Consider the following 27,633-nt stretch of genomic DNA (forward strand, 5'->3'; position numbering starts at 1 on the left):
TTTTTAAATTATTTGATTAATTGATCTAATTAAATTATTGCTTAGGTAATGTATTATAAAAAGTAAGATTTAAAAAATTACATTTGAAATGAGAATGTATTATTCTATATAAATTATTTTACGTATTTTACATGCATTTCTTATCGCATTTAAAAAAATCTTTCGATGACAGGGAGGGGAGGGGCTACCCTGCGATTTATGTCAGACGTCACAAAAAGCTTTGCTTTCATTGGTTCACGTCCTCTGTCCCTTAGCCCCCCAGCAGTGGCCATATTTGTTGATGTGTCATAGCAAAACGGACTTGTTGGGCTGATCAGCTGGGCAAGGCAGACAAGACTCAGGCTGCAAAGTTCACCATTAAATTAAATCCGAGCTGCTTGAAAAATCGTTCAACTATTGGATTTACCACACTTGGTGGGTGAATATAATCGCACCATTCTATCCAAACGCTTCTTTCCTTCACGGAAATAAGTCGTAATAGCTTAGCTGCCTGCATGTAGGCTAGCTAAATACTTTCATTAACGCTAGAAGCTAATCGAAACAGCTTAGCGTTACGTACGTATCACCTGGTATTGTTATATCGAAATACATTGTTCTGGCGTTTGTTGTTTATGTATATTTAATAACGGCGGTGTGGGTGCTTGACATGCTACGAGCAAGCTAATAACCTTGCGTGCTAACGTCTGCAGAATAGGCTCTATCTCGCTTTGAATGGCTACGAATTGAAACAAAATGTCAATTAACCCGGTTCTACACAATTAGTGTACAAGACACGGCTGCGACCAAAGGTTTCATAAGGGCTCGAAAGCCGACGTTCTGACTTGTTATCTTGACAGCTGACACCTGTCAAAAGGAACATCCACGCCTATTTCTACGTGAATACTGAGGATTTTTAACTGTGTCATTCATACGTTACAGACAGATGAAGTACTATTTTCATACTACATTTAACACCTTCAAGATCTGTGAGAAGACTAGCATAGCTTTCTGGTGTTCTGTGCCACATATCGGTAGCTGAATTTAATACAAGATGACCACACCTACCTTGGAGGTAGGCGAGGATAGTAGGCTAAAAGTCTCCTGACTGTTTAACAGACAAATGTGGGGAAATTGTTACAAAATTAGCAATAGAGTTAAGCCCTTTTTGCCTTATTTACTACTCCTTAATAAGGGCAGCATTCATTACATGAAGCATAACAAGACGTTACTCAATTTCATAATCATTGTCTTGATTGGCCAAACACTATGTGAACAACCCACAAAGAAGTTGTCTCTGGTGTGATACCAAAACAAACAAGCCACTATATCAAATGATACATTTAGGAATGAATGTAAGCGGTGCATTAGCGCGGTAATACAGACACGAAGACAAATGATGCAGGGAGTCATCGAGCAATAGAAAGTGTCCAGTAATGCTGATAAAATGACCGTTGTGCAAATATTGCACAGACTCATGAAACAATGTGTCCACTAGTGCGGTAACACTGATATTTTCGTGGCATGTTCATTGCAGCATAAACTCGTCAATTGTGGCGACAGTATCGGTGATCTTTTGCTTTCAGTCGTTGATGTTCCATATCATAGTTCAATACACTATACCGTTAATATAACATAGCCGGTGTGGAAATATTTGATTTAGGAACCGATACATGAAGTCTCCAATATGATTGAATTCTTTGAGTATCACTCAGAACAGAAAACAAATCTGATATTGAATTGCTTTTTAATATCTATTTTCCATTGAAAAGATAATTTTACAACGAATATTGCTGGGATTCTGTTCACAACCCGGCCGAGCATGTAGTCTGAGTTTATTCTAGGTTGAATAAATAGCCTAAAACAATATTTGGCGCCCTTCAGTCTCCCTTTGTGTCGTTCCTCTCCCTCTATTTGTCAGATGTGATGGTTAGAAAAAGGCACCATGGAGCAACCTGATCCAGCCTCGGATGCACACGTGATGGAGGGGTCCGACGTGGAGTTAATAGGTGAATTGAAGCTACTCCAAAACTGCACCTCTAAAGTAGAAAAACAAGATCCAACGTCTGGCGAATGTCCAGCAGAGGAATGTGAGCAGACAAAAGGTGACTTTATCAAAACTAACACAGATCATTTTGCAAAGACTAAGATAGAAGGACAAGAAGGAGGGGGTGAGCCAGCCTCATTTGACACCTGTGCTAGTATTACATGTTCATCAGAAGAGGAAAAGCCACCCCCTCTTTTAAATGAGGTGGCCCCAGGTGATGCAGGTGAAAGCTCCCCCTCTGTCGAAGCTGTATTGACTTTTGATAAAGGCAACGATTCTCCGAGCGTCAACGAGGAGTCGCCCGTCGGCACGGAGCCGACACCACGGAGCCAAAACGGATTAGCCGAGAGTCCGTCGTCCCCGCCAGTCCACAGCACTTCCAAAAACTCACCCACCGACTCCGCCGGCACCACATCCGGCATCTCCAACGGCCCGTCCACCCCCACGTCGGACACCGTCGGCTCCTCGCTCACCTCCAGCCCGCAAAGCGGCGCCAACATGTCGGCGCCCTCCGATTCGACGTCCAGCCCGTATGACACGGACTGCAGCCGCAAGCTGATTTCGCAGATCCAGCGGTCCCTGTCGCAGGAGTCTCTGTTGGACGAGCTGGAGTCGGAGCTGATGGCCTGTCAGCTTCCTGCAGGTGAAAGAGACGGCGGGAGGAAAGGAAGCCCGCCCGTCAATGGAGTCCCTTCGGAGCAGGAGGACTGCATGCTGGTCTTTGAGAAGTGTGTCCAGTACAAGTATACGCAGCAGGAAAAGTCCATCCAGAGGTAAACTGTCCTAAAATCTTCTTTTATTATGTTTATTCATCCTCTACTTTTTTTGACATACTATTCCCTTCGCACTTCTCACCCAATTCATACCCTTCTTACTTCCAAATCAGAAAATGAAGGATCTTCACTTTTCTCACAAGTTCTCCACCCGGGAACTAAAAAAAAAAAAAAAAAAAAAAACATTGCAATGAATGAGAGATTGAAAACAAAATGTTCCCCAAACTGTTCAGCTCATTCATCTTTGTAACTATTTGTCACATTGACATCGATTTAAGTACAATTGCTGATGTGTTGTGAAGGTTGCTGGAGGAAAACAAGAGGCATCAGGATCTAATCCTGGGCATCTGCTCTGAGAAGGACAACATGAAGGAGGAGCTGAAAAAGAGAGCAGAGACAGAGAAGCAGCACATGGGCACCATCAGAAATGTTGGTGCCGTTTGTTTTCTCATTTTCCTCTCGTTGGTTCGTCTACAGTCAGACAAAATTCAATTTATTTTCATTTGCCGCAACACAGAGCGTTACGGATATTATTTGCTAGTCACGAATTCCGTTGTTGTCTTTCTGCCTTTTTTTGGACTTCAAGTTTTAATTGGCTGAAATGCTGGAAACTGTTTTTATGATTTAAAAAAAAAAAAAAAAAAATTAAATGTCACGCTGATTAAAAAAAATTCATCAATTTGTCTATGTTTTGCAAACCATATCGCACACATTTTCCTCTGTCAATTCGGCGAGGACACAAGGACAAGATTGTATCAGCACAAACAGATTGACACTAATCACATCACAGCCCCCCCCCCAAAAAGGGCAGAAATTAAGGCAGACACAGGCCTGCCTCGACAATAAAAGAATTAAATTTCCCCGCTAATTCTCTGCACAGAGCGGCCGCTGTGTCGCGGGTTAGGTGCGGCCCAGGCCCGACTTTTTTGCCCGACGACACGCTCAACTGTTTACCATACAATCTGTGTCCGTGTTGACAGCTGGAGGGCAGGGTTAAGGAGATGCAGAGGGAGCTGAAGGAGACCCGGGACAAGCTCATTCAACAGGAACAGGCGGCAAAAGCTGGCCTGATGCAAATGCAGAAGGAGATGACCTACCGCCTGGAACAGGTAAAACAGGGCGCCGACGCAAAATGACTCTCTGATAAACGAGTCATGTTGGTCTGGTAATGCCTTTTTTGGCTCACTGGTCGGGCCGGTGCTCACGTGTAGCAGACACTACTACCTGCTTTTTAAAGAATTTGTCCCTCGGCTTCAAATATTGAGATGAGTGAACTGATTTGAAGGTCATGACTTCAAGTTGAGTCAACTCGATTAATGCTGTATTTCTCAAAGACAATATGTCGTACTTCCTCAACTTGTAGCCTCAGCCTTAAATATGAACCCAAACATATTCTTTTTCAAGAATATGTTCTATGCAAGCCCACTAGTTGAAACAAGGCAATCTGATAAATATGGTGTTTGTGGAATAAGAGTTAATCCACCCGTTTTTATCCCTCTCTTTGGGCGGTCAGCTGAAAATGACATCACAACTGCTCAGGTAACAATCACGGCTGACCTGTTTTTTGAAGCTGAGCCGTGATTGGTCGTTACCTGAGCAGTTGTGATGTCATTTTCAGTCGATAGAAGTGACAAAATGGCCGCCCTCGGGGACGGCTAAAAACGGATGGAGTTTGCTTCGTAACTCATTCCCAAACGCAATGTTAATCAGAATGCCGTGTTTCAATTAGTGCACCTTCTGGGAACATATTCTTGAAAAAAAAAAAAAAATGTTTTGGGTTTATTTACCCTCTAATAGCCACAATTAACATTTGATGCGTCCTCCTGATAAAAAGACATAATTTATTGCAAAAATATTTGTTCTTTTCTGTTAGCTCAGTGTTATTTTTTGTTGTTGATATTTGCACTGCGCTTAACTTACGCAACAAGAAAGGTGAGGTTTTAGCACGTCACACTTGTTATTGGATATAAAAACCTGGAAAAGCAAATAGACATTTTTTTTTTCATCCAGAACTGTGCACAGTGGGCTACCACATTTTCAATTTTTTTTTTTTTTTTTAATTTTCTCCACACCCGACGAGTTTTAATTTCACCGTCCGTTGAACAATAAGAGCTTGAGTAGCACCGCTTTTATCACGTACTGCCTCCGAGGGATTTAAAAAGTCGGGGATGAACACTTGGTGTCACAATCTTCCTCTGCTGTACAACAAGCTGATCACAGCCAAACGCCCTACCCCGAAAAATGAGAACGTGCCGCTGCTGTGAGCAATCGGCACGCATGCGTGAGACGAGAGTAGAAATGGCAGGCGGCCAAATGCTGTTCTTCGGATGTCAAGTCAAGTGCGACTGGCAACAAGGCTGATTCATTGTCGTTCTTAATGCTTTGATGATAAATAGCCTCATCAAATATGTCTCTGATAACTAAGATGCACTTGCAAAGTCAACGAGTGGCTCGCTTTTTGTTCCCTTCCATCCGGACCGACAAAAAAAAATAATTTTTTTTTAATCGGCCGAGCAACGACTTGTATCTTGAAAAACTTGTACGTGGGTGTACCTCCGTCATGAAATAAACCGCCCCGGCTCTCCCTACAGGCGAACAGGAAGTGTGAAGAAGCGCGCCAAGAGAAGGAGACCATGGTGATGAAATACGTGCGTGGGGAGAAGGAGGCCCTGGACCTGAGGCGGGACAAGGAGACTTTGGAGAAGAAGCTGCGGGAGGCCGCAAAGGAAGTGGACCGCCAGGCCCTGCGAGGGAACCAGCTGGCTCAGGAGAGAGGCCGCCTGCAGCAGCTGTGCGACGCCAAGGTCTTTTTTTTTTTTTTCTTTCCCCAAATGATCATTCCACCGAGCCAAGCCATGTTTGCACTCGCTTTGTTGTTGTTGTTGTCGTCGTCAGGAAGGCGAGGTCGGCCGGCTGACTCGCGAGGCGGAAAAGTTGAAGGAGGATAACAACTCCCATCTCATCAAGATCAAATGGGCCCAGAACAAACTCAAGAGTGAGGCCGATGCCCACAAGGCAGGTGTCGTTTTTTTTGTTCGCGGGCGGACGTTAAAGAGTTTTAACCGCTGAGCTGATTGGCTCCCTGCCCGTGTGCTCTTATGCGGAGATCTTGATGATTGGCGTTCCAGTAGGTATCGCCATCTATAGTTGGTGCAAATTTTTGGGCCGCCCAGAAAAAAAAAAAATGCGTTTGACTCACACACACACACACAGAAGAAAGAACAAGCGGAGCACAACAGCAATGCGGATGTTGAGAATCACTGCATTGATTCATTCAAGGTAAGGCGAGATACAGTTGGTAATTTTATACAGGCGGCGCATAAATCAAGGTCTCTAAAGGCGGGCTTGTCAGAGCTCAATGCAGACTAATAGGAAATTTATGTTCCCGTTTTTGCTTCACCTCATACATCGCTAATGCGCATGTGTTCCAATACTTTTGTCCAAATGATGTCAAACATGAATGAGGAAACGACAACCTCAAGTCAATGTAGATTTTCATCACCGGTGAATATGGGCATTTATGGTTAATGAAAGGTTATTCTTGACTGGCAATCAAGAATACAAAATGTTCAGATGGTTGATTAAAATCGACTCGGCCCGCATTTCCAGACAACATTTTGAAATGTTATTTTAATGTGTAATGTCTTCATTTGGATTCAGCCTTCTTGTTCTCAAGAGGGGAAAGAATAATTTTAAATTGCAGGAGCTCCTGACAAAAACATGATTAGTTGCGTGTATTTTTGATTTGATTGACAATGAAATAGGTTGACAATTACACAGTAATGAACTCGCGGGAAACAAGTCATTTAGGTTGGAGCCATTTCTTGATAATGACTGTTTCAAAAAAAAAAAAAAAAAAAAAAAAAGGTTTATTTTCAACTTCCCCCCCAGGGGAAAGCCAGTAGCAGCTTATGTGTAACAGGGCAAACATCCCTCTGTCTGTTGCACACACCCCCACAAAAGATCCAGAACCCATCATATCATCAAATCGCATCCCACTTTAAGACAAATTAAATGATAGCTGAACCAATTTGTTATGTGCGTCGCAAAAGTAAATCAAATGAGGACGAGTGTTTGGCAAAGGCTGTTCCTCAATGAATGAATCATGTTTCCATCTGTCACTGTGCGCAGGAGTCCAAAGACAAGCTGAGGGACATCACGTCCAAACTGACGCAAGCCAAAGAAGAGACGGAGCAGATCCGCAAGAACTGCCAGGACATAATCCGAACGTACCAGGTCTGACACATTTTCTATGATTCTATTCATTTAATAATATTTAATAATTTAATAATAAGGCGAATCTGTTCTCTGACGCTGGGCGACCGTCCAACTGAAGAAAATTCCCCTTTGCGCTCCATTATATTTGGATGTATTTTATATTATTTATATTTTGCCGGATAGTGAAAGAAATGTGCTGTAGTTTTCATATGCGCCTTGGGGTGGTGCTAAAGAGCTGCTTTCTCGTCTGTCGCATGTGATAGGCGGGCAAGACAATCAATGACCCCGTCTTGCTTTCTTACTTGGCCAACAGGAATCGGAAGAGATAAAATCCAACGAGCTGGATGCTAAACTGAGGGAGACCAAAGGAGAACTAGCCAAAAACAAGCAGGAACAAACCGACCAATTAGAGGTGACACCATTTTCCACACACAGAAATGACTCCCGCATCTACATCCTGGTCCCTTTTTTGTAACACTTTTATATTAAATGGAAATCAAAACCTGATAGTCATTGTCATTTATCGCTGGTTAACTGTTAATTTCGTCACTTTCACAGGCTTAATTGCCTTAGCAAGGGAACAAGTGATACGCATGTGCACAAGCATGGACTTAATCCAAACACAATGGCCTGTTTTTTTTTTTTTTTTTTTTTTCCGCTCATCCCCCTTTCTAAGAGGAAGAACACTTTAAAAATAAATGGCCTAGAAATAATCAATATGAAGCAGAGCATTCGGACGGCAAGCCCAGAAGACATCACCCAATTCCTGTCTTCCCACCGCCTCGCTCATTTACCCCGAAAGCCTCAAATTGAAACGCATAAATAAAAAGCTCTTAAAGCTGCTGTCGTTTTGAGTTGGACGACATTTCAATTTAGACGTGCCGCGCTACTTTGCCTTCCCCAACCTTCGCATTTAATGCCAACATAACATTGCTCTTCCTTGACTTTATAGTGTCTCCATTTTGACAAATGTTGCCACTCGCTAATGAACAAGTCATCCAAAAACCTCAGCGATGTTCTTCCTTTAGAGTAGTTTGCTATGCTCGAGAGACAGTCGTAAATTATACAACACAAAACTCCATTAGCATCAAAAGAAGCGGGTAAGTCATGAATTAACGGAGCAAATAGGAAATCCATTTTCCTCCATCTCATTTAGTGGCAGGTTGTCGTGGCTACCGCGGCCCACTAATAGCTTCTTGGAAAAGTTGACTCTCGCCAGTCCTGTTAATGGCTTTGTTTAAAAGATGAGACAAAACATCATTACACGCCGATTTCATGTTGCTAATGAGCACGCCGCGCCGCACAAACAAATTCACATGACGGCAACGCTGATGTAAATTGAGGCGGCTGTAAAATAAAAATAAAGCAGATGACGCTTTTTACTGGGCCTTTTTTCACAACCGCACAAATCAATTCAGACTATATTGCAAGTTGAGTTTTAGAATTGAGCAATATGTACCTTCGGGCTGTGCAATTAATGGACATTTAGTTACAGTTACTATTATGACACTCCACGATTACAACATTTGCATAATCGTAAAAACGATTATTATATGCATTCATATCCAAAAAAAGCAGACTTGAATTTATACATTTGCACCTTTTTTTTTGTATTTTATCATAACTCATTTTATAAATTTTGGTTGGAACTTTACATAATTATAGTGGTTCAAAGAAATGCATTTGTCTTTATATTTTATTTACGTTTCAACATTTTCTTAATTTTGTACCCAAAAACAAATGATCGTTTGAATAATCGTGATTAATCTTTTTTTTTTTTTTCCATAATCGAGCAGCCCTAATGAACCTTTCCATCCACAAATTATTGGTTTATTTGCTATCTATTCTTTGTTTTTTGATGGATCAATTTAGAGTCTGGATTATGGAAAGATGGATTTTTTTTTCCATTTTATTAATGAGTGAAATCCACTCATTGGTGGTTTCTAATATGAAAAAAAAGCCTTTGAGTATAATATGTAATACGAGATACGCTCGAAATTCCCATTATGGTATGTATGAAAAAATGTCGCAATAAAAGAATCCATGTTGAATAATCTTTTGAATGAAAAAAAAAAAAAAAAACATCTGACTGGTCTTTAGTTTTGATGTGCGCTATTATCAACTTCAATTTGCATAAAATGATATTCTTAAAAGGAGTCCCCATTAAAATTTGGCCAGATTACACATATTGATGGTGTCATAAAACATTTCAAACCTCAATAATCACAAAAGACATCTTTCGATCAAATTTCATCTGATTGGAAACGGACTTACAGATTTCACACCATCAGCTTCTCTTTGTCGTTCTTTTGTCGGATATGATGGTTAAAAATAGCTCCTTTTAGCAGACCCTCAAGTGCCCTTCCTTTGATAAGATTCCGAGGTTGAGAGCGTTGCGGCTCGTTGCAGGTGCATCGCGTGAAGGCCAAAGAGCTGGACGACCTGAAGAGGAGTTACAAGGAGAGCATGGATGAGCTGGACACTCTCCGCACCAAGGTTTGTGTCACGGCACATCGCGCCCTCACCGCCGCCGCCAACCGGCCCGCTTGTCGCGCTCCGCAGCTCAAGTGTCTGGAGGACGAACGGCCGCGCTGGGAGGACGAGCTGAGCAAGTACCGGGAGATCATCAACAGGCAGAAGGCCGAGATCGGACGGCAGCGGGACGAGCTCAACAAGATGGCCGCGCTGCAGGAGCAGCATCAACGGCAAGTTGACTGGCCTGCTGGATGGTGTCTATTCAAATCAAATATGAGCCACGTTCTAAGGTTACGTGAAAAAGTGAAATTGGTGAACCATAGCAAATTATTTTCGTATTGCATGCATGTCAATACAAAAAAAGTTGAATGTTACAAGATTTTTTATTATTTTTTTTTTTACATAAAAACTGATTAAAATGCCAACTGATTTTTTTTTTTTTTAAATAATTTTACAAGATGTCAGGGATGGCCAACTTGAATGCTCAAAGGGGCATGAACTTCCTAAAATACATTTCATTTCTGATAATACATTTTCAAGGCACGTCTAAAAGATTGACTACACTAACCCAACAACAAAAGCTTTGAGGCAAACAAAATAACCACATACTGTAATTTTTTTGGGGTTTTTTTTAGCACAAAGGGCTTTCTTGCATAAAAATTGCCATTCAAGGTGGAATTTTAATATTATGTTATGTTACGTAAAAAATTCGACCGACTCGCGTTGTTGAGTAAGGCCGTACAAGACTACGCAAGTCAACTAAGATGCCCGCCATCTAGTGGTGATTCGTGACATTACAACCTAAAACTACATGTCACGTCAAGCACTTTGTTGGCGTTGCCTGTATTCCGTGATCCTTCTCAGCCGTCTAATCCATTCAATTCAAAGCACCGCTCTCCCCAGCGGCTTGACGCCGCTCACGCGATTCATTGCAGGGACCGGCAAGAGCTCACGTCTCGCTGCGACGAGGTCGACTCGTTGAACAACCAGTTGGCCGACCTCCAGCGGGACGTGCGGGGGAGCCGGGAGCGCGAGGCCGAGCTGCTGGGCTTCACCGAGAAGCTCAGCAGCAAGAACGCGCACTTGCAGTCGGAGAGCAACGGCCTGCAGGCCCAGCTGGATCAGCTGGCCGGCCGCTTCGCCGAGCTGCAGGCCGAGCTGGAGGAGACCGGCGGCGCCCTGGACGACAAGGTTGGCGGCGCCGGCTGATGGCTCGCACCTCACGTAGCGCATGACCGGAACGGATTATAAGCATTTGGCCTCCGCCACGTGGCCGCTTTGTTTTTAAAAAAAAAAAAAAAATATATGAACATCGGAAACACTAATTCCCACTCCGTCGTCCGTCTTGCAGTCGCGGCGGCTCAAGCAGGAGGAGGTGCTGAGGCAGCAGGAGGTGCGGGCTCTGCAGGAGGAGAGGGCGGCGCTGCGGGGCGAACGGAGCCGGCTGGAGACGCGGGTGGACGAGCTGAGGGACGAGCTGGCGACTCAGAAGAGGAAACAGGCGGCCAACATCAAGGACCTGACGAAGCAGCTAACGCAAGGTCAGGAGGCCACCTTTAATTCCGGCCAATCAGGACGTCATTCACGGCCTTTTTGAATGGCGGGATTATCAACATTTTTAGATCCAGGGGATGGATTTTTTTCCAAGGGCGCCTCCATAAAGTGAACAAATGAATAGAGGAAATGCCATGTTAGGTGTTAAAAAGTTGACTATTTATTTTGCTACGAAGATTCCCTTCTCACTCATTCGTTAGCAATGCAAAAAAAAAAAAGGCTCTTGTTCGGTTTTGGTGTCAGCCCCGATAAAGAGCGAGGAATACCCCCTTAGCGTGCCAACTCCTGCTTGTTGCATCGGCCAAGTTCAGCGTCCCGATCGCGTATGCGGCGGGTAATGTGCACGCATGCTTGGAAGGGAGTTGACGTTTGCTGAAGGCCGCCGGTGATCATTCCTCACAGTTAATTCGACTTAATGGCAACTTTCGAAGCTTTCTGAAGTCTTTTTTTTTTTTCTTCTTCTTCCCAAGCTTTTCTCAGCTTAGCAGTTGGCATGCACTCTCTCAACCCGCATCACTTTTATCGGCGCAGACGCTTTGGCGTCGATTTACATTTCAGGATTTGAACATGCGCGTGAGTGAAGCGCGTTTTGAAGAATGAATACGGTCACGTGAAGGTTCAGGCAATTAGGTGAGGAATCAAAACGTTCGGGTTTGAGACCGAAATAGATTGCTGCCTGGAATGCTAATCGGTTGAGTGCTGAACAATAATCCTCTTTTGATTCGTACAAAAATTGTACACAGTTTCCCTGCCGTTGCCGTCTATTAATCACGCCCCCAATATATGGTGTTTCTTTGAAATAAATCTTTTTCATTTTTGTAAGCCTTAAAAAAATTAGCACTGTAGTGTAAAGTCTCGTTATATAAACAATGAACGAGAATTTAAAGAAGTGAATTTATAGAGTACGGTACAATGGCCTTTAGAGTGCCTTGTTGTCTCCTGCCCTCAACAAAATGCGGAATTTGGTCTTTTTCCGTTTGTATATGACGATTGTTGCAATAAGAAACGTATCCCCCACCCCTCCTTTTTCTTCCGCCTCAGCTCGAAAGCGACTGGACCAGGTTGAGAACGGAGGTTGCGAGCGCGACGGCGGCAGCATGGGCAGCCGCTCGAGTTCCTCAGGTGCTTCGCCTGGTTTGTTCCGAATCTTTCATCGCGCCGAAGGGGTTGAGCATTGCTTTGGACGCGAGAGCACTTCCCGTTAAAGGAGCAATGCCATTTGGTTTTGTGACTACTATGAAGCGTTAGCGGACTGCTTGAATTTTTTTTTTTTTTTTTTTTAAAAAAAGCCGTTACCTCCCCACAAGGCTCCCTGAACGCGCGCCACGGCGGCGGAGGCGACGAGCGCTCGCCCGAGATCCATTCGGCTCCTTCGGTGGTGGTCCTGGACAGCTTCCCGGAAGTGGACAAGGCCGTGCTGGTGGAGCGCATCGTCCGTCTGCAGAAGGCGCTGGCCCGCAAGCAGGAGAAAATCGAGTTCATGGAGGATCACATCAAGCAGCTGGTGGAGGAGATCCGGAAAAAGACCAAGTGAGTGGCAAAGGAAGCAGGGACAATCGATGGATTTGTCATGACATTGATATTTTTTTTTTTTTGGGAGGGGCGGGGGGGTTGTTTTTTGTGCATCCAGAATCACAAGTGTCACTTCTGTTCATAATGTGATAACTCATTAAATAAAAATTAAAAAAATGGTGGAGCAGATACTATGAAATTCATCCTATAATCTTAAGGAGCTTTTGTGAAAAACACTTTTAGGAGATACATTGCACTCCCCATAAAAGGTTAAAGCGGAAGTCATCCCATATTTAAAAAAAAAAAAAAAAAAAAAATGTTCTATGCAGGACCGATAGTTGAAACAAGGCATTCTAATAAATATTCCTCAGGTAACGACCAATCATGGCTCAGCTTCAGAAAACCGGTCAGCGGCGATTGGTCGTTACCTGAGCATCTGTGATGTCATTTTTAGTCGGCAGAAGTGACAAAATGGCCGCCCCCTGGGATGGCTAAAACGGGTGGATTTTCCTGCGTAAATCATTTTAATAAGGTTTCAACTAGTGGACCTGCATAGAACATATTCTTGAAAAAAAAAAAATGTTTGGATTGACTTCCCCTCTAAAAAACAAAACAAAAAAACAAAAGGGTCAAATATGTTGAACTGTTTATTTCACTAATACCGTTTAGAAATAAAAATGAGTAAATGCATTCTAAATCAGCCAGTATTGCGTAAATGGCGAAATGAACGCAACAGAATCCGACAAGCCTCTTGAGATGCATCGCATATCAATCGCCTCCTGATTAGCACACCCGTTGACCTTGAAGGACGGCATATGCTTAGACGCAGACACTTACAAATTCTTATCTATGCTTCGCCCTGTGCGCCAAGATTCATTAAAGCTATTTATAGCCGCGTCGCGGGCTTGGGAGGCCTAAGGATGAATTAGCATGCGTCTTTTGGCGATTCATCCTCGCGCCCGCGGGTGTCGGAGAAGGAAAAAAAAAAAAGGTGTGTGAAGGACGTCGCCCAAGTGGAGCGCTGCCAAGACGCGGGGGAGCAAGGGAGTCCCCTCCCCTCCCCTCATCGACTCTCGTAGCCGCGAAATCCATTTGAGTTTAATGAGCAAATCCGTGCAGTTAAATCCATTGATTAGCAAACGGTCTATGAAAACAGTCCACTTTGGCGCTCGACCCGATTGCTCTCAGCAAATATTTGTGAATTGCCATTTTGGCTCAACCGACATTACAATTCAGGACGGATCCCACGGTGGGGCGAGCTAAAAATAGCCTTGGAAAATTGTCAGCTGAGTGGCAAGGAGCATGTGGGGGCGGGGTGTTGCAAAGCACGGATAAGAATTTTTTTTTTTTTTGTTTCCCCTCCAACACGACATCAGCCGGCTAAACATTAGCAGGGAATGGTCATTAGTATCAATATGTGGGGGGGGGAAGAAATGTCCAAATATGATGAATTTGACATCGATTTTTTTTTTTTTTTTTTTTATACATCTGCGACCATATATTATGGTCACTGATCAATAAAACATTTTCAAGTCACTCACAAATAGATGACCTTTCTTCACGTTTTTTTTTTTTCTTTTGGGGCCAGTAATTTGTTGACACGGAAGAGTAGGGGGGGGGGCACGCTTTGAGGAAATGCGGCACGTGCGGGTAGACTATTGACACATTTAGCGCCGCTCAAGCGCGGGCCTTTTTTTTTTTTTCACCATTCACGTGCCGTCAGTACCAGCGTGCAGCCGCCTCTGTAATTTCTCCCACATTTTTGTTTGTTTTTACGAAACACGGCCGTGACGGAACCGGGGGTCCAAATACGGATCCCTGCAAGTCTAGTGTCAGGTAAGTGCTTTCAAACATTCACTTTAGTTAGCTCTTACTTTTAGTTTAGCCTTTTAGTTTGACTTTCTGGTGCGTAGGCAGAAGGAACAAATGTAAATGTAATTAAAGGATTGCACCTAAGGAGATATTTGCCATGATATCCTCTCGTCTTCGGTCAGCGTATTTATTATCTTCTTCCAGGTGAAACGCTGACTTCCCCTTTTTTGTTTCAGCTCTCGCTGCCGAAACTTTAGCGCCTTCATTTCAAATGAGTGCCAAGTGCACGCTTGGCTGGATTGTCCCTGGCAAAGTGAAATCTCGGCACTTGAAATGTAAACGGATCAGATTTGACATTTTATTTTGTTTACGTTTTACATTTGCCTTGAGAATCCTGAAAGGAATTACCAGTATGTCTGCTCCACCTTAAAAACAAAATAAAATAATTATCAGCACACTAACGACTGTCACTTTTAGGCCTCCTTGCACGACCTTAGGATGGCCGTTTAATAAACGCTGAAACGGCTTTCCATAAAGCCGTTTTGACGTCCGGGGTATCGAGTAACTGCCGAAACAGCTTTCCATAAAGCCGTTTGAGCATTTCTTCGATATCCTCGGCATCCCTCACGGGGAGGCCGACTTTGTCGGAGGACAAGCGCGCGCGCTACAAACTGGTTTCCCCTCTTCCTCCGCCGCACAGAATCATACAGAGCTACGTGCTAAGGGAAGAGTCGGGCGCCCTCTCGTCAGAGGCGTCCGACTTCAACAAGGCCCACCTGAGCCGACGGGGGGGCATCATGGCGTCGCTGTACACCTCCCACCCGGCCGACAGCGGGCTCACGCTGGACTTGTCGCTGGAGATCAACAGGAAGCTGCAGGCAGTGCTGGAGGACACGCTGTTGAAGAACATCACTCTCAAGGTGGCTTCAGTCTAGGGATATACCGATTCTCGGCCGGGCCGATTATCGCCGCCGATATTTGACGTTTGGACAAATATCAGCATCGGCCTTTTTAAAAAAAAATTTTTTTTAATCTGAAAGCCGTTAATCAATTTAAAGCTGTGTTGAAATCAAAACAAAGATATGTGAAAGTTTAACATTTCTGTCATTTTTTTTTTTTAATTTTGGAGGACACCACTTACGATTGTTTACTTTCACAAAGCTATAATAATAAAAAATATTGTCCAAAATGTATAATCATATTTTTTTACTCATTCACTCCCAGACATTTTTAAACTATCTTTTACCCTTACGTTTGAACATATTAGAAAAAATATACATAGGTTCCTGGGATTGAATGGCTGGACTGTGAATCGAAATAAATTCGGAAATGGCAGTGAATGAGTTAAAAATCAACATAACGCAAATCTGAAAAATTGTTCAATAAATCACATTAACGTGATTTTTTTTTTTTTTCCCCAAAATTGGACATAAGTGTTTTTCACAGGACAGCGACAATATGCTTGAAGATATTTCAACCAAGTTACATTTTGTTTTTTTAATTTGTATGCCAATATTTCCCTTATTACTGAAAATGAATAATCGGCTCCGAATATCGGTTATCGGCCTCCTTGGCTACTAATAATCGGTATCGGCCCTGAAAAAAAAAAACATATCGGTCTACGTCAGTGCATATAAAAAAGGCAAGGCTGCCGATTTGTCTGCATTTCAACATCATTTTCTTCCTTTCACACTTTGAGAATGTCCGATCTATGAAATTAGCATTCCGGACTGACGTCGGGGCTTTGCGTTTTCCAGGAGAGCCTTCAGACGTTGGGCGCCGAGATCGAGAAGCTGATAAAACAGCAGCGAGACCCCGTCGACGCTGCGAGGGGGAAGTAAGTGGAGGACTTTTCCAAGGATGCTCTCTTTAAAATGGAACGCATCTCGCATCCAACACATGAAGGACTCACAATTGCGCCAGTAGCATCTTTTTTTTTTTTTTTTTTTGGGAGACCACCACCTCTTCTTCGTCGTCTTCTCGTCACGTTCCGACTTACTTGAATTGCTTGCGGTACGACGCATCTTCCTCGCCATGAGCCGTGTCGCGATTCGTCTGTGGACTTTTTATGGCTGTGACAGGCCGTCATCCTGAATGTAGACTCACTCTTCTCTTCAGTGGAGATTCCTACAAAGAAAAATGGACCAAATGTGTGTTGGGATGGGGGGGGGGGGGGTCATTTTGTCTCCGGGTTGTGTGTTCAACAATGCCATCCGCCAATTAAACCTCAATGCCAAATTATTTTTGATAAGTTGAAAAGCTGCTTGCCCTCGACCCCGTCAAACCGTAGCACTCCGTGATGTGAAGCAGCAGCCATTTTGTGGCGCCGTGCCTGACCTTTGAACCCAGAAGCTCTTTAAAATGGAAGTACATGTACACAAGGCCAGTCTGAATGTGATTTCTTTTAAGTGGTTGTCTTTTTTTTTTCCCCCTTGTTCCATTATGATTTTATTTCTCCAAGTCTGATCGTTCCCGCCTTTTTTTTTTTTTTTTTTTTTTTTTACTTTTTCCCTCGCATAAGATATTTTAGAATATTGCTGTTAATTTAAATGGACTCTGGAAGGATTACCTCAAACATTTTTGCTTTTTCCTCTCACTAGTCACAACCAATTGATTTCAATCACCTAAAATTTCAATTTGGATTGGAATGATTCAGTTGAAGGTGACAGGAAATGGAGAAACGTTGCCATTCAGTGAAAATACCAAAATATATATATTTTTTTTATTGAAATCAAAAGAAACATTTTTCAACAAAAAAAGGGTTTTTTTTTCCTCTTAATGTTTATGCACAATTACTGTTTTCCCCCCCCACAAAAAAAATGCAGTTTTGCCAGTTAGCTCCTGGTTAATTAAGACACTAGGCTTGTTCCTGAGTTCACTCGATGCCTCCATTTCCTGTTTCCTCCATTTTGTTTCCCCCCCAAAAATAGATTAGAGTACATTTGGTGATATTGCAATTGTTCGACAGTACAGCAACTGGATGAGGTCAACAAATGCACAGCGTAACGTGAAAAAACACTTTCTATGCATTTTTTTTTTCAAAAAAGAAGTTAAACAATAAGGGTGTAGGCACACAGTACAGTGGTGCCTTGAGATAAAAGTACCTTGACTTGCGAGTTTCCCCAGATACGAGCTGTCACTAGACCAATCTTGTCTTGAGAAACAAACAAAATTTAAAGACACGTGTGCAATTCAGCCCCCCGCCGCTAGGTGGCGGCAGCACACGTCACAACGTCCAGCCTCGATCAGTTCACATTGGGTTCTGCTGGTGGCGCTAATGCGCCATTATACTGGTTTGCCAACTGCCACTAGACACCACAGAACAACAACAATTACAAATGGTATCTTTTTTTATAAAGTACAAAACTGTTCAGCACATTTTTCTTCTGCTAAAAACATTTTTTTAAATGAATTTTGGCTTTTTTGGGGGGGGGGGTGGAATGAATTTAAACTCTTATCTCAAGGCACAACTTAAAACACAATACTGAAGATCAGTCTGATGGTTCTAAGGAGAATTTACTGTGCACTGTAAATAGTATTTTGGTCAGGGAGTTGCTTTAAAAGCTTTTTTTTTTCCCCCCTCACTAAATCCACTTTAAAATGACACCTAATGATGCATTTTTGAGTCCATATTTGTCGAATTGACTTTGCTTTTCTTGGTGTGCTTCACAAGAGCCGATTTAAAAGCTTAGCGGGGAAATGGCTTAAATGTTGAGGTATTCCCGTCGTTCTTTGAAGTGTCACTTGAGACGACGTATCTCCTGCTTGGTAGCTGCACAACGTACAAAAAAAAAAAAAATCTATCGTGGGACAAAGTGCAATGCGTGTCCTTTCGTTTAGTTTGAATGTCGTTTGGTTCTCTGTGTTTGCCAGCCAACCCCGTGCGTGCGCGTACACGTTTGCTCCTCACGTCCGCGCTCGACCCGGCCGCTCTCATTGGCTCGGGCCACGTTGACTTTGATGATTGTTCCGTTCGGCGCCGTAATCGCTCTTTGCTTTTAGGTGGCACACGCGCATACGAGATGAAGGGAACGACGGCCGGGTCGATGCAAAAGGTCTTTATTTGATCCCATCTCACGCGGCGGCGCATGAAACTGCTTTGTGCGGGGCCGAACCCCCGCCAGGCTAGATTGTTTTGGAGAAAATAAGACCAAAATGGAAACGCTATGCCCTCTCTCGCACGGATGTCCCGCAAAATAGCCGCATGAGATTTCCGCGCCGGTGCTTTTCACACAGAACCCAGCGAAGCGGGTTATCGCCACTTTCACACGCTGAAATTGGTTCATTTGGAGCTGGAATTCAAACTAAATCACGGCGTCAACTCCGTCCTACTCATTTTGCCGTTTACGACGCCAAACAGCGGCGGCGAGTGGGCAACCGCCGGCTTTTAACGCGGAACCCAGCATCCTGCTCGTGCAGATTCAGAACATCAGCATCTGGTGAGAAGTATCAAATCCTTCAAACTATTACAAGGAGCGTGAAAGGGGCTTCGATGGGATTCCCACCCCTCGGATGAAACCTGATTAGGGTAGCTTTGAACTGACGCCACAAAATGTGATTTATGATTATCGTTTTGGGGGGGTTTTTTTCGCGATTTTTCTGGTTCTGTGCAATGATTTCAATGGGCTCTGTCAGTGTGGAATATTCAAACTGTGATTCTAATGCAACACTTGTGGATACATTTGTAAATACTGGATGATGTGTATATACTGTAAATATACAGTATGTGTGCGCATATATATATATATATATATATATATATATATATATATATATATATATATATATATATATATATATATATATATATATATATATATATATATATATATATATATATATATATATATATATATATATTAGTGACTCCAGGGAATAAAATGATATGCGTCTTAACCTTGTGGAAGGTTGTTGTTGTTGATTTTGCCGTTTTCCCCTCCAGTGAATGGCATAAAAATGGAACTGTGTGTGCCCGAGGTCGATTTAGATTCCTTTTTGTGGACGAGGCAGATTTTGAGTTACCCCCCCCCCCCCTCAAAAGGAGCACAGTCGGCGAAGCTGGAGGTCACACACCACAGCACAGCGCACGGTAAGAATTAAGCACGGCGAGGATTGCTGCCTAACATGGAAACGACGACAAGAGTCCGCACACCATCCGGCACATCATTCATTCATTAAATTTACTTTGACTTCATAATCCCCAATCCGCTGCAGCCGCAGTCACGGCAGGTTGGTACTGTGTAACCGTTTCAAGTCACCGGGAGGCTATTTTTAGCTGGCTGATAAAATGCCGACTCTCCTCCCGGCCTTGGATGACCACACTTGAAAATGGCCAAAGCCGACTTTTCTGATGGGAGCCCCCTGCGGAAAGAGATAACCGGCCCGACTGACGACAACTACAGCAGGCGCCATTTTCAAACGTGTTCATTTCATGTTTTAAGATTCACATCGTAATGCGATAGGTTCGGCGTTTTAGCGTGATAAATGATCACGTTAAGAAATGGTCACTTCCGTATTGCACAAAACAAACCGAAGCAATTCCTTCGGCTTCAGGTCAACGGCGGAGTCGGTTTTGTCTTACGAATCAAAAGTTACTAGCTTCGTAACTAAACTGTGGAAAAAAAATAAATAAATAAGGCCAAATGCTTAAAAATATTTAAGATTTAAAATTAAGACTCCACCAGTGACTTGAACCGGACGGAATTGCTCTGTTTTTATCACGTATTCATGTGGTAATTTATCACGTTAAAACGTAAAACTTATCACGTTAAAACATAAAACCTAGCGCGTTATAACATCAAACTTATCGGAAATGTATCACGTTACGTGAAATTTATCGCAATACAACATGAAATTCATCGCAATTCAATGCCAAATTCATCACGTTAAAACCTAAAATTCATCAGTTTAAAATGTGAAATTTGTCATGTTATGTCAAATTTATTCGAACGTCAAACGTAATCGCATTATAAGAAGAAATTTACCACGCCGTGACTTGAAATTGATCCCAATATAAATGTGAAATTTAGCACGTTGAAAGGGGAAATGTACCCATTTAAAATTGTGAGGATTATCACGTGAAATACATCAAATGGAAATCAGTACAGAACTTTATTTTTGTTCAAATGTTCCTTTGTATTATACTTGATTTAGTGTCCTGCCGCATTTCACCGAAAAACCACCCGTACGCGTTTTCCTCCATTTGCTGCGCATTCATTTGATCTATTTTCAAAAGGAGAAAAGTCAACAAGTCACGCGGAAGAATAACAGCCCCGCTGAATTAATTTCCCATTTATGCGCCGAGCTCGCTTCCACTTTGGGCACCTTTCAGCCGGAATTTGGCAGCATTCCCAAGCTTTGCAACAGACAGCAGCTACCGGCCGGGATTTAAAAAAAAAAAAATCTGTCGTTTGTCTAATGAGCTGTGAAATTGCGGCAAACATTTGCGTTAATAGTTGATGTGTTGTGGTGCGTGGCGGAGCCGCCCCGTGGCTGAACGCGACGACGCGTCGGTACACAATTGTTGAGCGGCTCGTGCTGCCTGCCGGCTGCTCTTTGAGCGTGCGGGAGCCAGATAAGCGCAAGAGGTCAAAGCCTGCGGCTCGCCGTTTCATGTGCTCGGCCGCTGGATTGGAGCAGAGATCATCATGGGCTGCCCTATTATGCAAATAGTGGAAGAAAAGCTGCAGCATATGAATTAACCATTCATATTCCAACTCATGTGATGCATAAGTGCCCCCATTTAAAGTGTATTTTAACTACTGATAAAGTGCAGCTGTTCACTTAAATCTGGCATTCGAACAGGGGTGTGTAGACTTTTAATGTCCAATGTGTAAGTTAGCCAAACATATATATTTTTTTTTCTGTTCGTGTTTTGTGTAAATCTTTTTGTTTTATTCTTACTTTTTACTGTTTTTTTTTTTTAATCCATTTGACATTTTTCTATTTTGGGCAATTTTCTTGACCTTTTTATCCATTTTTCTTTTTCCATTTAACTTTTTAATCAATTTTTGTTTTCTACTTTTCTTTTTGGATGAGTTGTTTGTCATTTCTGTTAATCTTTTAAATAATCTTAATCTTTTTCCCCTTTTTGTTTACTTTGTTTTTTTTTCCTTTTTAATTTTATGTTTGATCATTTTTCCTTCCCCCCCACACACTTGAATTTGTAAAATCTGTCTTCTACCCATTTTCTTTTTTATTTTCTGTGTATGTTTTTCTTGATCATTTTCTTTGCTCACTTTTTTTGTACCCTGTTTTAATTTTCTTTTTAAACCAACCAGCCTAATTGTAATGCAACACAGTGCACAACTGTAAGATTTCCGAATGAAGAAAACATTTTCTGAAAAGGAATAATAATCAAAAAATGTGTTTTTTCATTCACAATGATGATACATACTGACTGTATCATAGAGCATCCATTTAAAAAAAATAAAAAAAAAAAATCTGAGGATTGTGGCTTCATTGATTTGTTAGTGTGCACTGCCTGTTTCATTATGAAATGTGTTATTCCTCAAAATGCTAATGAGTGACTCCATCTGTGAGGGCGCTCTGTTGATCCCAGCACAGACATCCTGCCAAGAAAACAACCGTTAATAATAATCAAGCGCGCCTTTGTTTGCCAAGAAGTCATCTATGACGTGGGCCTTGTCCATTCACAAAGTTGCATTTGCCAAGTCTGGCTTGGTTCCATTCACAATTTTTGACTTGCCAAGCATATGTCTGGATCCAAACCCTATTGAGGATCTGTGGGACTGGAAAATAATTGCCATAAAAAAAAAAAAAAAAAATAGTGACACTGACAGTTGGGAGCCCAATTTCGGACATTTTCACGCGGGGGTGTGCTCACCTTTGTTGCCGGCGGTTAAGATATCATTGGTTGCGTTTTGGGTTATTTTTAGTAGTGGACATAATACAAGCTGTACACTGACTACTTTACATGGTAGCAATGTGTGGTTTCCTCAGTTTTGTCTTTGAATATTCCAAATGTCCAATCAGATTGCCCAATACTGCTCACATCCAATCGGGGGCTACTAAATTTGTTGCCGCTTGTATTCATTTAAAAAAAATGTTTCTATATATTCAACGCATACAAACCAGAAGAAATTAATGAGACCTCAAGAGACAATTAACAATAAATGTTTTTTTTATTTTTTTTTATTATTATTATTCCACGGGACACTCACAAACAGCATTCAAAACAATTTGGCAATTGAACCCACAACCTCGTGGGCATAAATAAATACGTAACATTTTCATAGAAACAATTTGTGCTGCAATTGCACTTGTTGACGGCTGTGAGGTAAAACACAAGGTGATCTTAAATACAATACGCACGCACGTACAATCTATACAACAACACATCCTTATCGTCCAGTTTGTGGGAACTATCGTCATCGCTTGACGTCATATCTGAAATTAATCAAAAGTGCACTCTTTGGACCTTTAGGGGCCATTTGGTAACTATTAAGTGGGTGTAAATAAAAATGCATAATTGAGCCATCTAATGTTATTTTTTGACATTTGTAAGGTAGTGTAAGTGAACGCTGGTGAAATACTGATGGATGGACATCGACCACTAAAATTTAATGGCAGCAGCCAGAAAACCAAATCAGTCTCCGGAAAAATGACAATGACACATTTCATTTTTGTACAAAAACATACAAAATTTTCATGGAGACGTACTTATTATAGTTTAGCTAATCAAGTGAAATATTTCAGGGTTTTATGAGTTTTAAAAAGGGAACAAAGTAAAACAGTTTGACTACATTCCAGCAATATAAGCCCACCTGCCCTTTTCCTCAATAACATTTAATAATACTTTATCAGTAAACCAAGATATGTCAGTGTTCTACTACTGTAAGTGCTTTTTTTATATATATATATAAAATCCTATTAAACCGATGTGGCATCAGGCTAAAAGGAGATTTGCCCCTTTGTTGTTCTCTACAGTACGACATCTGCATCGTGATTGAGCCCAAAGCGAATGAAAATTAAGTCAAACGTGCTTATTTGTTTACAGAAATGTACGGTGGACTGAATCAATCAACATTTGCCACCAAATGTAGATGGAAAGAGCCAATTTAACTTGCAAGAATTTTTACATACTAAAAATAATGTACCTTTATTCATCTACTAGTGGTAAGTGGGCTCCCTCAAGTGGTACCTAAAATAATCACTGCTTAAAGTACAGTTCAGTTGTATTTAACTAAGTTCAATACATTTGCATTTGATTTTTAAGTTGTTGTTTTTTCAAACATTGAGGTCAAAATTTCAATTTAAGCATTCAGTGTATAAACACTTTATTTTTCATTTTTGTTTGGGGGTATGCGTGAGCCTTTTCTACTGTAAAATATGTGCCTTGGCTCAAAGGTTTTATCCAATTTCACTTAATTGGTCCCCCTAAAATTACTCATGTCAAGCAATGCATCTTTGTTCATCTCTATGCCAGCGACACAAGCAGAGAAAATGAAATAAAATTGACAATAAATCTTCCAATCGATCAGCGATTCTCAAGTGTGGTATTTGAGCTCCCTCTAGTGGCACATGAAAGAATCACAGCCTAAGTAAAGTTCAGTTGTATTTAACTTTGAAGTTCAATACATTTGCATTTAACATGATAATTATTGGTATTTAAGATTTAATATTTTAGGACGGCGTGCCATGAGACCAATGTAAAATATGTGCCTTGGCTCAATAAAAGGTGTTCTCTAGTTTGAAATGTGGTATTCAGAACTTCAGGCTTTTAAATTGTACATTAGCTCCTTCGTGATCACACTTTAATGGGGAAGGGGGGGGGGGGGGGTTCATGGTTGGACTTTGGAGTCAGAAATGGGACTCAGAGCGAGGCAGCTTCCCGGTTCCGGCCGGGCTGCTGTCGCTATTGTCCATCACGGTACAGTCTGTCCACAGACCGAGCGCCCCTCCGCCTCCGCCGCGGCCGCGATCCAGCGAGGAGGCCGCCACGAAGCCGGCCGAGTAGCGGCTCAGGTCGCAGGAGCTGACGTGCAGCATGCGCTCCCTCCTCGGCCGGGGCCGGCAGCACAGCAGCCTCTTGAAGGCCCTGCGAAAGTCCGGACTCCGGCAGTAGATGACCGGGTTGAAGGCCGAATTGGCGTAACCCAGCCAGTTGAGGAAGACGAACAAGTCCTCGTCCACCAGCTCGGCGCCGAAAACGCGCACCACGTTGACCACGAAGAAAGGCAACCAGCAGAGAGTGAAGGTTCCCATGATGATCCCCAGCGTCTTGAGCGCCTTGTGCTCCCGGAGCGCGGCCATGCGCGGCGGCTTCCTTTTGCACCGCGCCCCGCTGGCGTGGATGTGGAAGCGGCCCTCGCAGCGGTCGATCTTCCGCAGCTGCTGCTTGGCTTCCCGGTAGACGCGCGCGTACACGAACACCATGACCACCAGGGGCAGGTAGAAGGACACCACGGAAGACGAGACGGCGTACGCGCGGTTGGTGACGAAGTCGCAGCACGCCGGGTCCTCGTAGCACGCCGCGTGCGCGCTATCGCGGGACCAGTGCATGAGGATGGGCAGGAAGGAGACGAGTCCCGAGACCCCCCACACGGCGCACACCGCCGCCTTGGCCCGGGCTCTGGTGAGCAAACTCTGGTAGCGAAACGGCGCCGTGATGGCCACGTAGCGGTCCACGGCTATTACGCACAGCGTCTCGATGCTGGCCGTGACGCACAGCACGTCCACGGAGATCCAGAACTCGCAGAAGAAAGAGCCGTAATCCCAGGCGCCGCGCAGCTGCAGCGCGGCTCCGAAGGGCACCACCAGGACGCCCATGATGAGGTCGGCGCACGCCAGGGACACCACGAACACGTTGGTGCGGGTTTGGAGACGCTGCGTCCGGGCGATGGCCACGATCACCAGCGCGTTGCCCAGCACGATGGCGAGCACGATGAGCGCCATCAGGAGGCTCATGCCCGCCACCCACTCCTCGGACGCGGACGGTCGGACGCTACCGCCGCCGCCGCCGCCGCCGCCGCCGCCTGGCTGCGTGCCGTTGCGGGGGTCCACGGCCCCCATGACGGGCTCCCGTCTCGGGCCAACTCCATCTGGAGCTCCGCGGCTGGAGCTCCAGACGACAGCATCGACCCAAGATGTCAATCGGTGGGGACGGCTGCGTCATGACCACGCTGGCCAATCAGAAGGCTCTCCTCACATCCCATACAACAGGAGCCAGGCCAGGGGCGTGCGGAGGGCACGGGCATCTGGAGCGTGGGCAGCCACAGTATGGTTTCAAATTACGGGTTAGGGTTTCAAACTAGGGGTTCGATCTTGGGTTCGGGTTTTCCTTCCCGCGTAGTGTCAGAAATTCTTAACAACTGTTACAAATTTGAAGTAAAAAAATTCAGGTGTGACCTCAGTACTTGGGGTTTTAAACTAAGGTTAGGATTTCAAAGTAGTGTTTTAACTGGGGTTAAAAATAAGCATTGACATAAGTGGCAAAACTGACATTTTAAAGAGTAATGAACTGCTCCACCTCAAAAGGCAGATTTTCACTTGCAAAGTAGTGGTTTAAACTCCTTTTCGATCGGCAATTATTCACCTCGGATGCTGACGCTGTAAAAACCGGATGACAAAATGAAAACGCGCGCGCCTCATCCCACGCGTGATTATATCACCACCCCCTCCACAGAATTACATTTCAGATGTCTTGGAAGGGGGTTGGCCAAGGCTGCTTTGCTTGTATACCATAAACAATTTTTATGTATGATCTGCCGCGGAGTTTGGATGGCAAAAAGGCACACTGCTCAAGAACAATCCAAATGAGTGCAATAAAGTTGACAAGTCAGAATGTTACAAGAAAAATCCTTACGATCCAAACTTCTGCTATAGGCCGACTTCATCCATTTCTATTTGTCATTTGTCACTGAATTTCATTCTGTAATTGAACTTGTGAGAAGCCATTTCCACAAATGATTAATACGCTTCGACTGCACAGACTACAAAGGTAGTTCAGTATTGTAAAAAAGTCCAACTACGGTGGCGTGTCATCACTGACCTTTATTGGAAGTCAAGTGTGCATCCAAACTTTGCTGCAGGAATGTGCGAGGGCCACAGATGTAAGATGACAAAACTGGCCAAATATAGTCAGTGTTATTTACAAATACATGCATATAGCAATATCACTTAAAAATAACATCTATGAAATTCAGATATGGCTAAAGTCGAATTTCAAATGTGACACACAGTCCACCAAACGAGCTTGTAACATTTGAATCGCAGCGTGTTGCATGCCAGCAAATCGTGGCATGTCTTGCCCCATAGCTAACAGCTAATGTACTAGCCTACCAGCTAGCGCAAGTGCATTACATGAATAGGTTTTACATAGAGCAATAAATCAAACGTAGAACATTTGCCTGAAGTCGAATTCAGTCTCCCACCCTCGAGACCCCTTGATAAAGTTTCAGCTCACCTTTTCAAGTCGTTGAGGCGTGGCACTTCGGTTCGTTTGCGGAGCATTCCGAATGAGAAAAAAATCCTCCAAGCACAACCAGTTTTTGTTTTGTTTGGTTTTTTTTTTCGTATACGAACCTCCTCGCTGCTATTTGACATGTTTGGTACACGGAACAGTCAGACGTCGTACGTCTGCACTAGTTTGAGTGTGGCGGGTTGTCATTGATTTGTTGATTTGCGTCACGTGCAAGTGCAATTAATGCATCGCTTACAAACGTGTCGGAATGTTCTACGTTTACGGTATAATGTGATATGTTTATACTTCTCATCCCAACACAATCAAAGTCACTTCATCTGTCCTAGCGCGATTTGGTGTTTTTCAAAAAAATATATAATTCCAAACTGGAATGAACACAATCCAAAATTAAATAGCAACGTGCGGGTTTTTGTGTTTAAGGAGTCCAACGTACGGATATTTGCGTAAAAAAAATGTAAGGAGTAAGTACAAACTAGGCTCAGAAATAACTAATCCATATATACCCCAAATATCTACTCAAGGTAACTAAGTATTTTTACATAAACGTACGAAAACGTCGAATTCTAAGGATTCAAGGGCCAAATGGCAGAAGATAATGTTCATTTTTTTGTCTTCTGCTGTCTAATTTATAGTTGCGATGTGCTTCTTCAAGTTTTCTCTATTGTATTCGTACCACTGTGTTTTCCATCTATGCACACTGTCCGTACAACACATTCATTCAAGTACAGGACAGTGATATGTCCAAAAAAAATAAAAATAAATAAAAAATAAAAATAAAAAAGTATGTGCCCTCTTTTCAATTGGGTACAACAAAAGTAGGA

At 43.1% G+C, this 27,633-nt stretch overlaps 2 protein-coding genes and 1 long non-coding RNA gene across 9 annotated transcripts; 1 reads left to right on the top strand and 2 right to left on the bottom strand.

The window, feature by feature from the left end:
- The first annotated feature begins 267 nt into the window (after positions 1–267).
- ccdc186 (coiled-coil domain-containing protein 186) lies at positions 268–18,132 on the top strand. 4 transcript variants are annotated; one of them, XM_086017092.1, is made up of 16 exons: positions 268–414; positions 1,898–2,796; positions 3,099–3,225; positions 3,777–3,905; positions 5,388–5,600; positions 5,692–5,811; positions 6,928–7,032; positions 7,328–7,426; positions 9,424–9,510; positions 9,577–9,719; positions 10,425–10,680; positions 10,841–11,030; positions 12,085–12,177; positions 12,333–12,573; positions 15,068–15,287; positions 16,125–18,132. In XM_086017092.1, exons 2-16 carry the CDS (start codon positions 1,922–1,924, stop codon positions 16,206–16,208), a joined length of 2,982 nt encoding a protein of 993 aa, XP_085873218.1. In that variant the 5' UTR covers positions 268–414; positions 1,898–1,921; the 3' UTR covers positions 16,209–18,132. The 4 variants fall into 4 exon arrangements, with proteins under 4 accessions (XP_085873218.1, XP_085873220.1, XP_085873219.1 ...); XM_086017094.1 differs by having other exon boundaries at positions 12,351–12,573; XM_086017093.1 differs by having other exon boundaries at positions 12,085–12,165.
- LOC147128978 (uncharacterized) lies at positions 1,729–9,743 on the bottom strand. Its single transcript, XR_015082624.1, has 3 exons — positions 9,540–9,743; positions 9,289–9,456; positions 1,729–2,954 (listed from the first exon to the last, which is right to left on the bottom strand). It is a non-coding gene; the product is annotated as an uncharacterized LOC147128978 (long non-coding RNA).
- On the bottom strand, positions 16,298–27,037 carry adrb1 (adrenoceptor beta 1). 4 transcript variants are annotated; one of them, XR_015082622.1, is made up of 3 exons: positions 26,795–27,037; positions 26,381–26,455; positions 16,298–16,494 (listed from the first exon to the last, which is right to left on the bottom strand). XR_015082622.1 is itself a non-coding variant. In XM_086017098.1 (3 exons), the coding sequence occupies exon 3, from the start codon at positions 25,399–25,401 to the stop codon at positions 24,190–24,192; it is 1,212 nt and encodes a 403-aa protein (XP_085873224.1). In that variant the 5' UTR covers positions 25,402–25,586; positions 26,381–26,455; positions 26,795–27,022; the 3' UTR covers positions 22,521–24,189. The 4 variants fall into 4 exon arrangements, 2 of the variants coding, with proteins under 2 accessions (XP_085873224.1, XP_085873227.1); XM_086017098.1 differs by lacking the exon at positions 16,298–16,494 and adding an exon at positions 22,521–25,586 and having other exon boundaries at positions 26,795–27,022; XR_015082621.1 differs by lacking the exon at positions 26,381–26,455.
- Positions 27,038–27,633: the final 596 nt, after the last annotated feature.

This window comes from Filicampus tigris, chromosome 19 (assembly GCF_054856515.1).
Source record: "Filicampus tigris isolate MCC_2025a chromosome 19, RoL_Ftig_1.0, whole genome shotgun sequence".
Taxonomy (NCBI): Eukaryota; Metazoa; Chordata; class Actinopteri; order Syngnathiformes; family Syngnathidae; genus Filicampus; species Filicampus tigris.

Coding starts and splice junctions, on each gene's coding strand:
- ccdc186 (XM_086017092.1), top strand. CDS start 1,922: ATGGAGCAACCTGATCCAGCCTCGGATGCACACGTGATGGAGGGGTCC. Junction 3,226..3,776: donor ACATGGGCACCATCAGAAAT/GTTGGTGCCGTT, acceptor CCGTGTTGACAG/CTGGAGGGCAGGGTTAAGGA. Junction 5,812..6,927: donor GTGAGGCCGATGCCCACAAG/GCAGGTGTCGTT, acceptor CACTGTGCGCAG/GAGTCCAAAGACAAGCTGAG.
- adrb1 (XM_086017101.1), bottom strand. CDS start 25,401: ATGGGGGCCGTGGACCCCCGCAACGGCACGCAGCCAGGCGGCGGCGGC.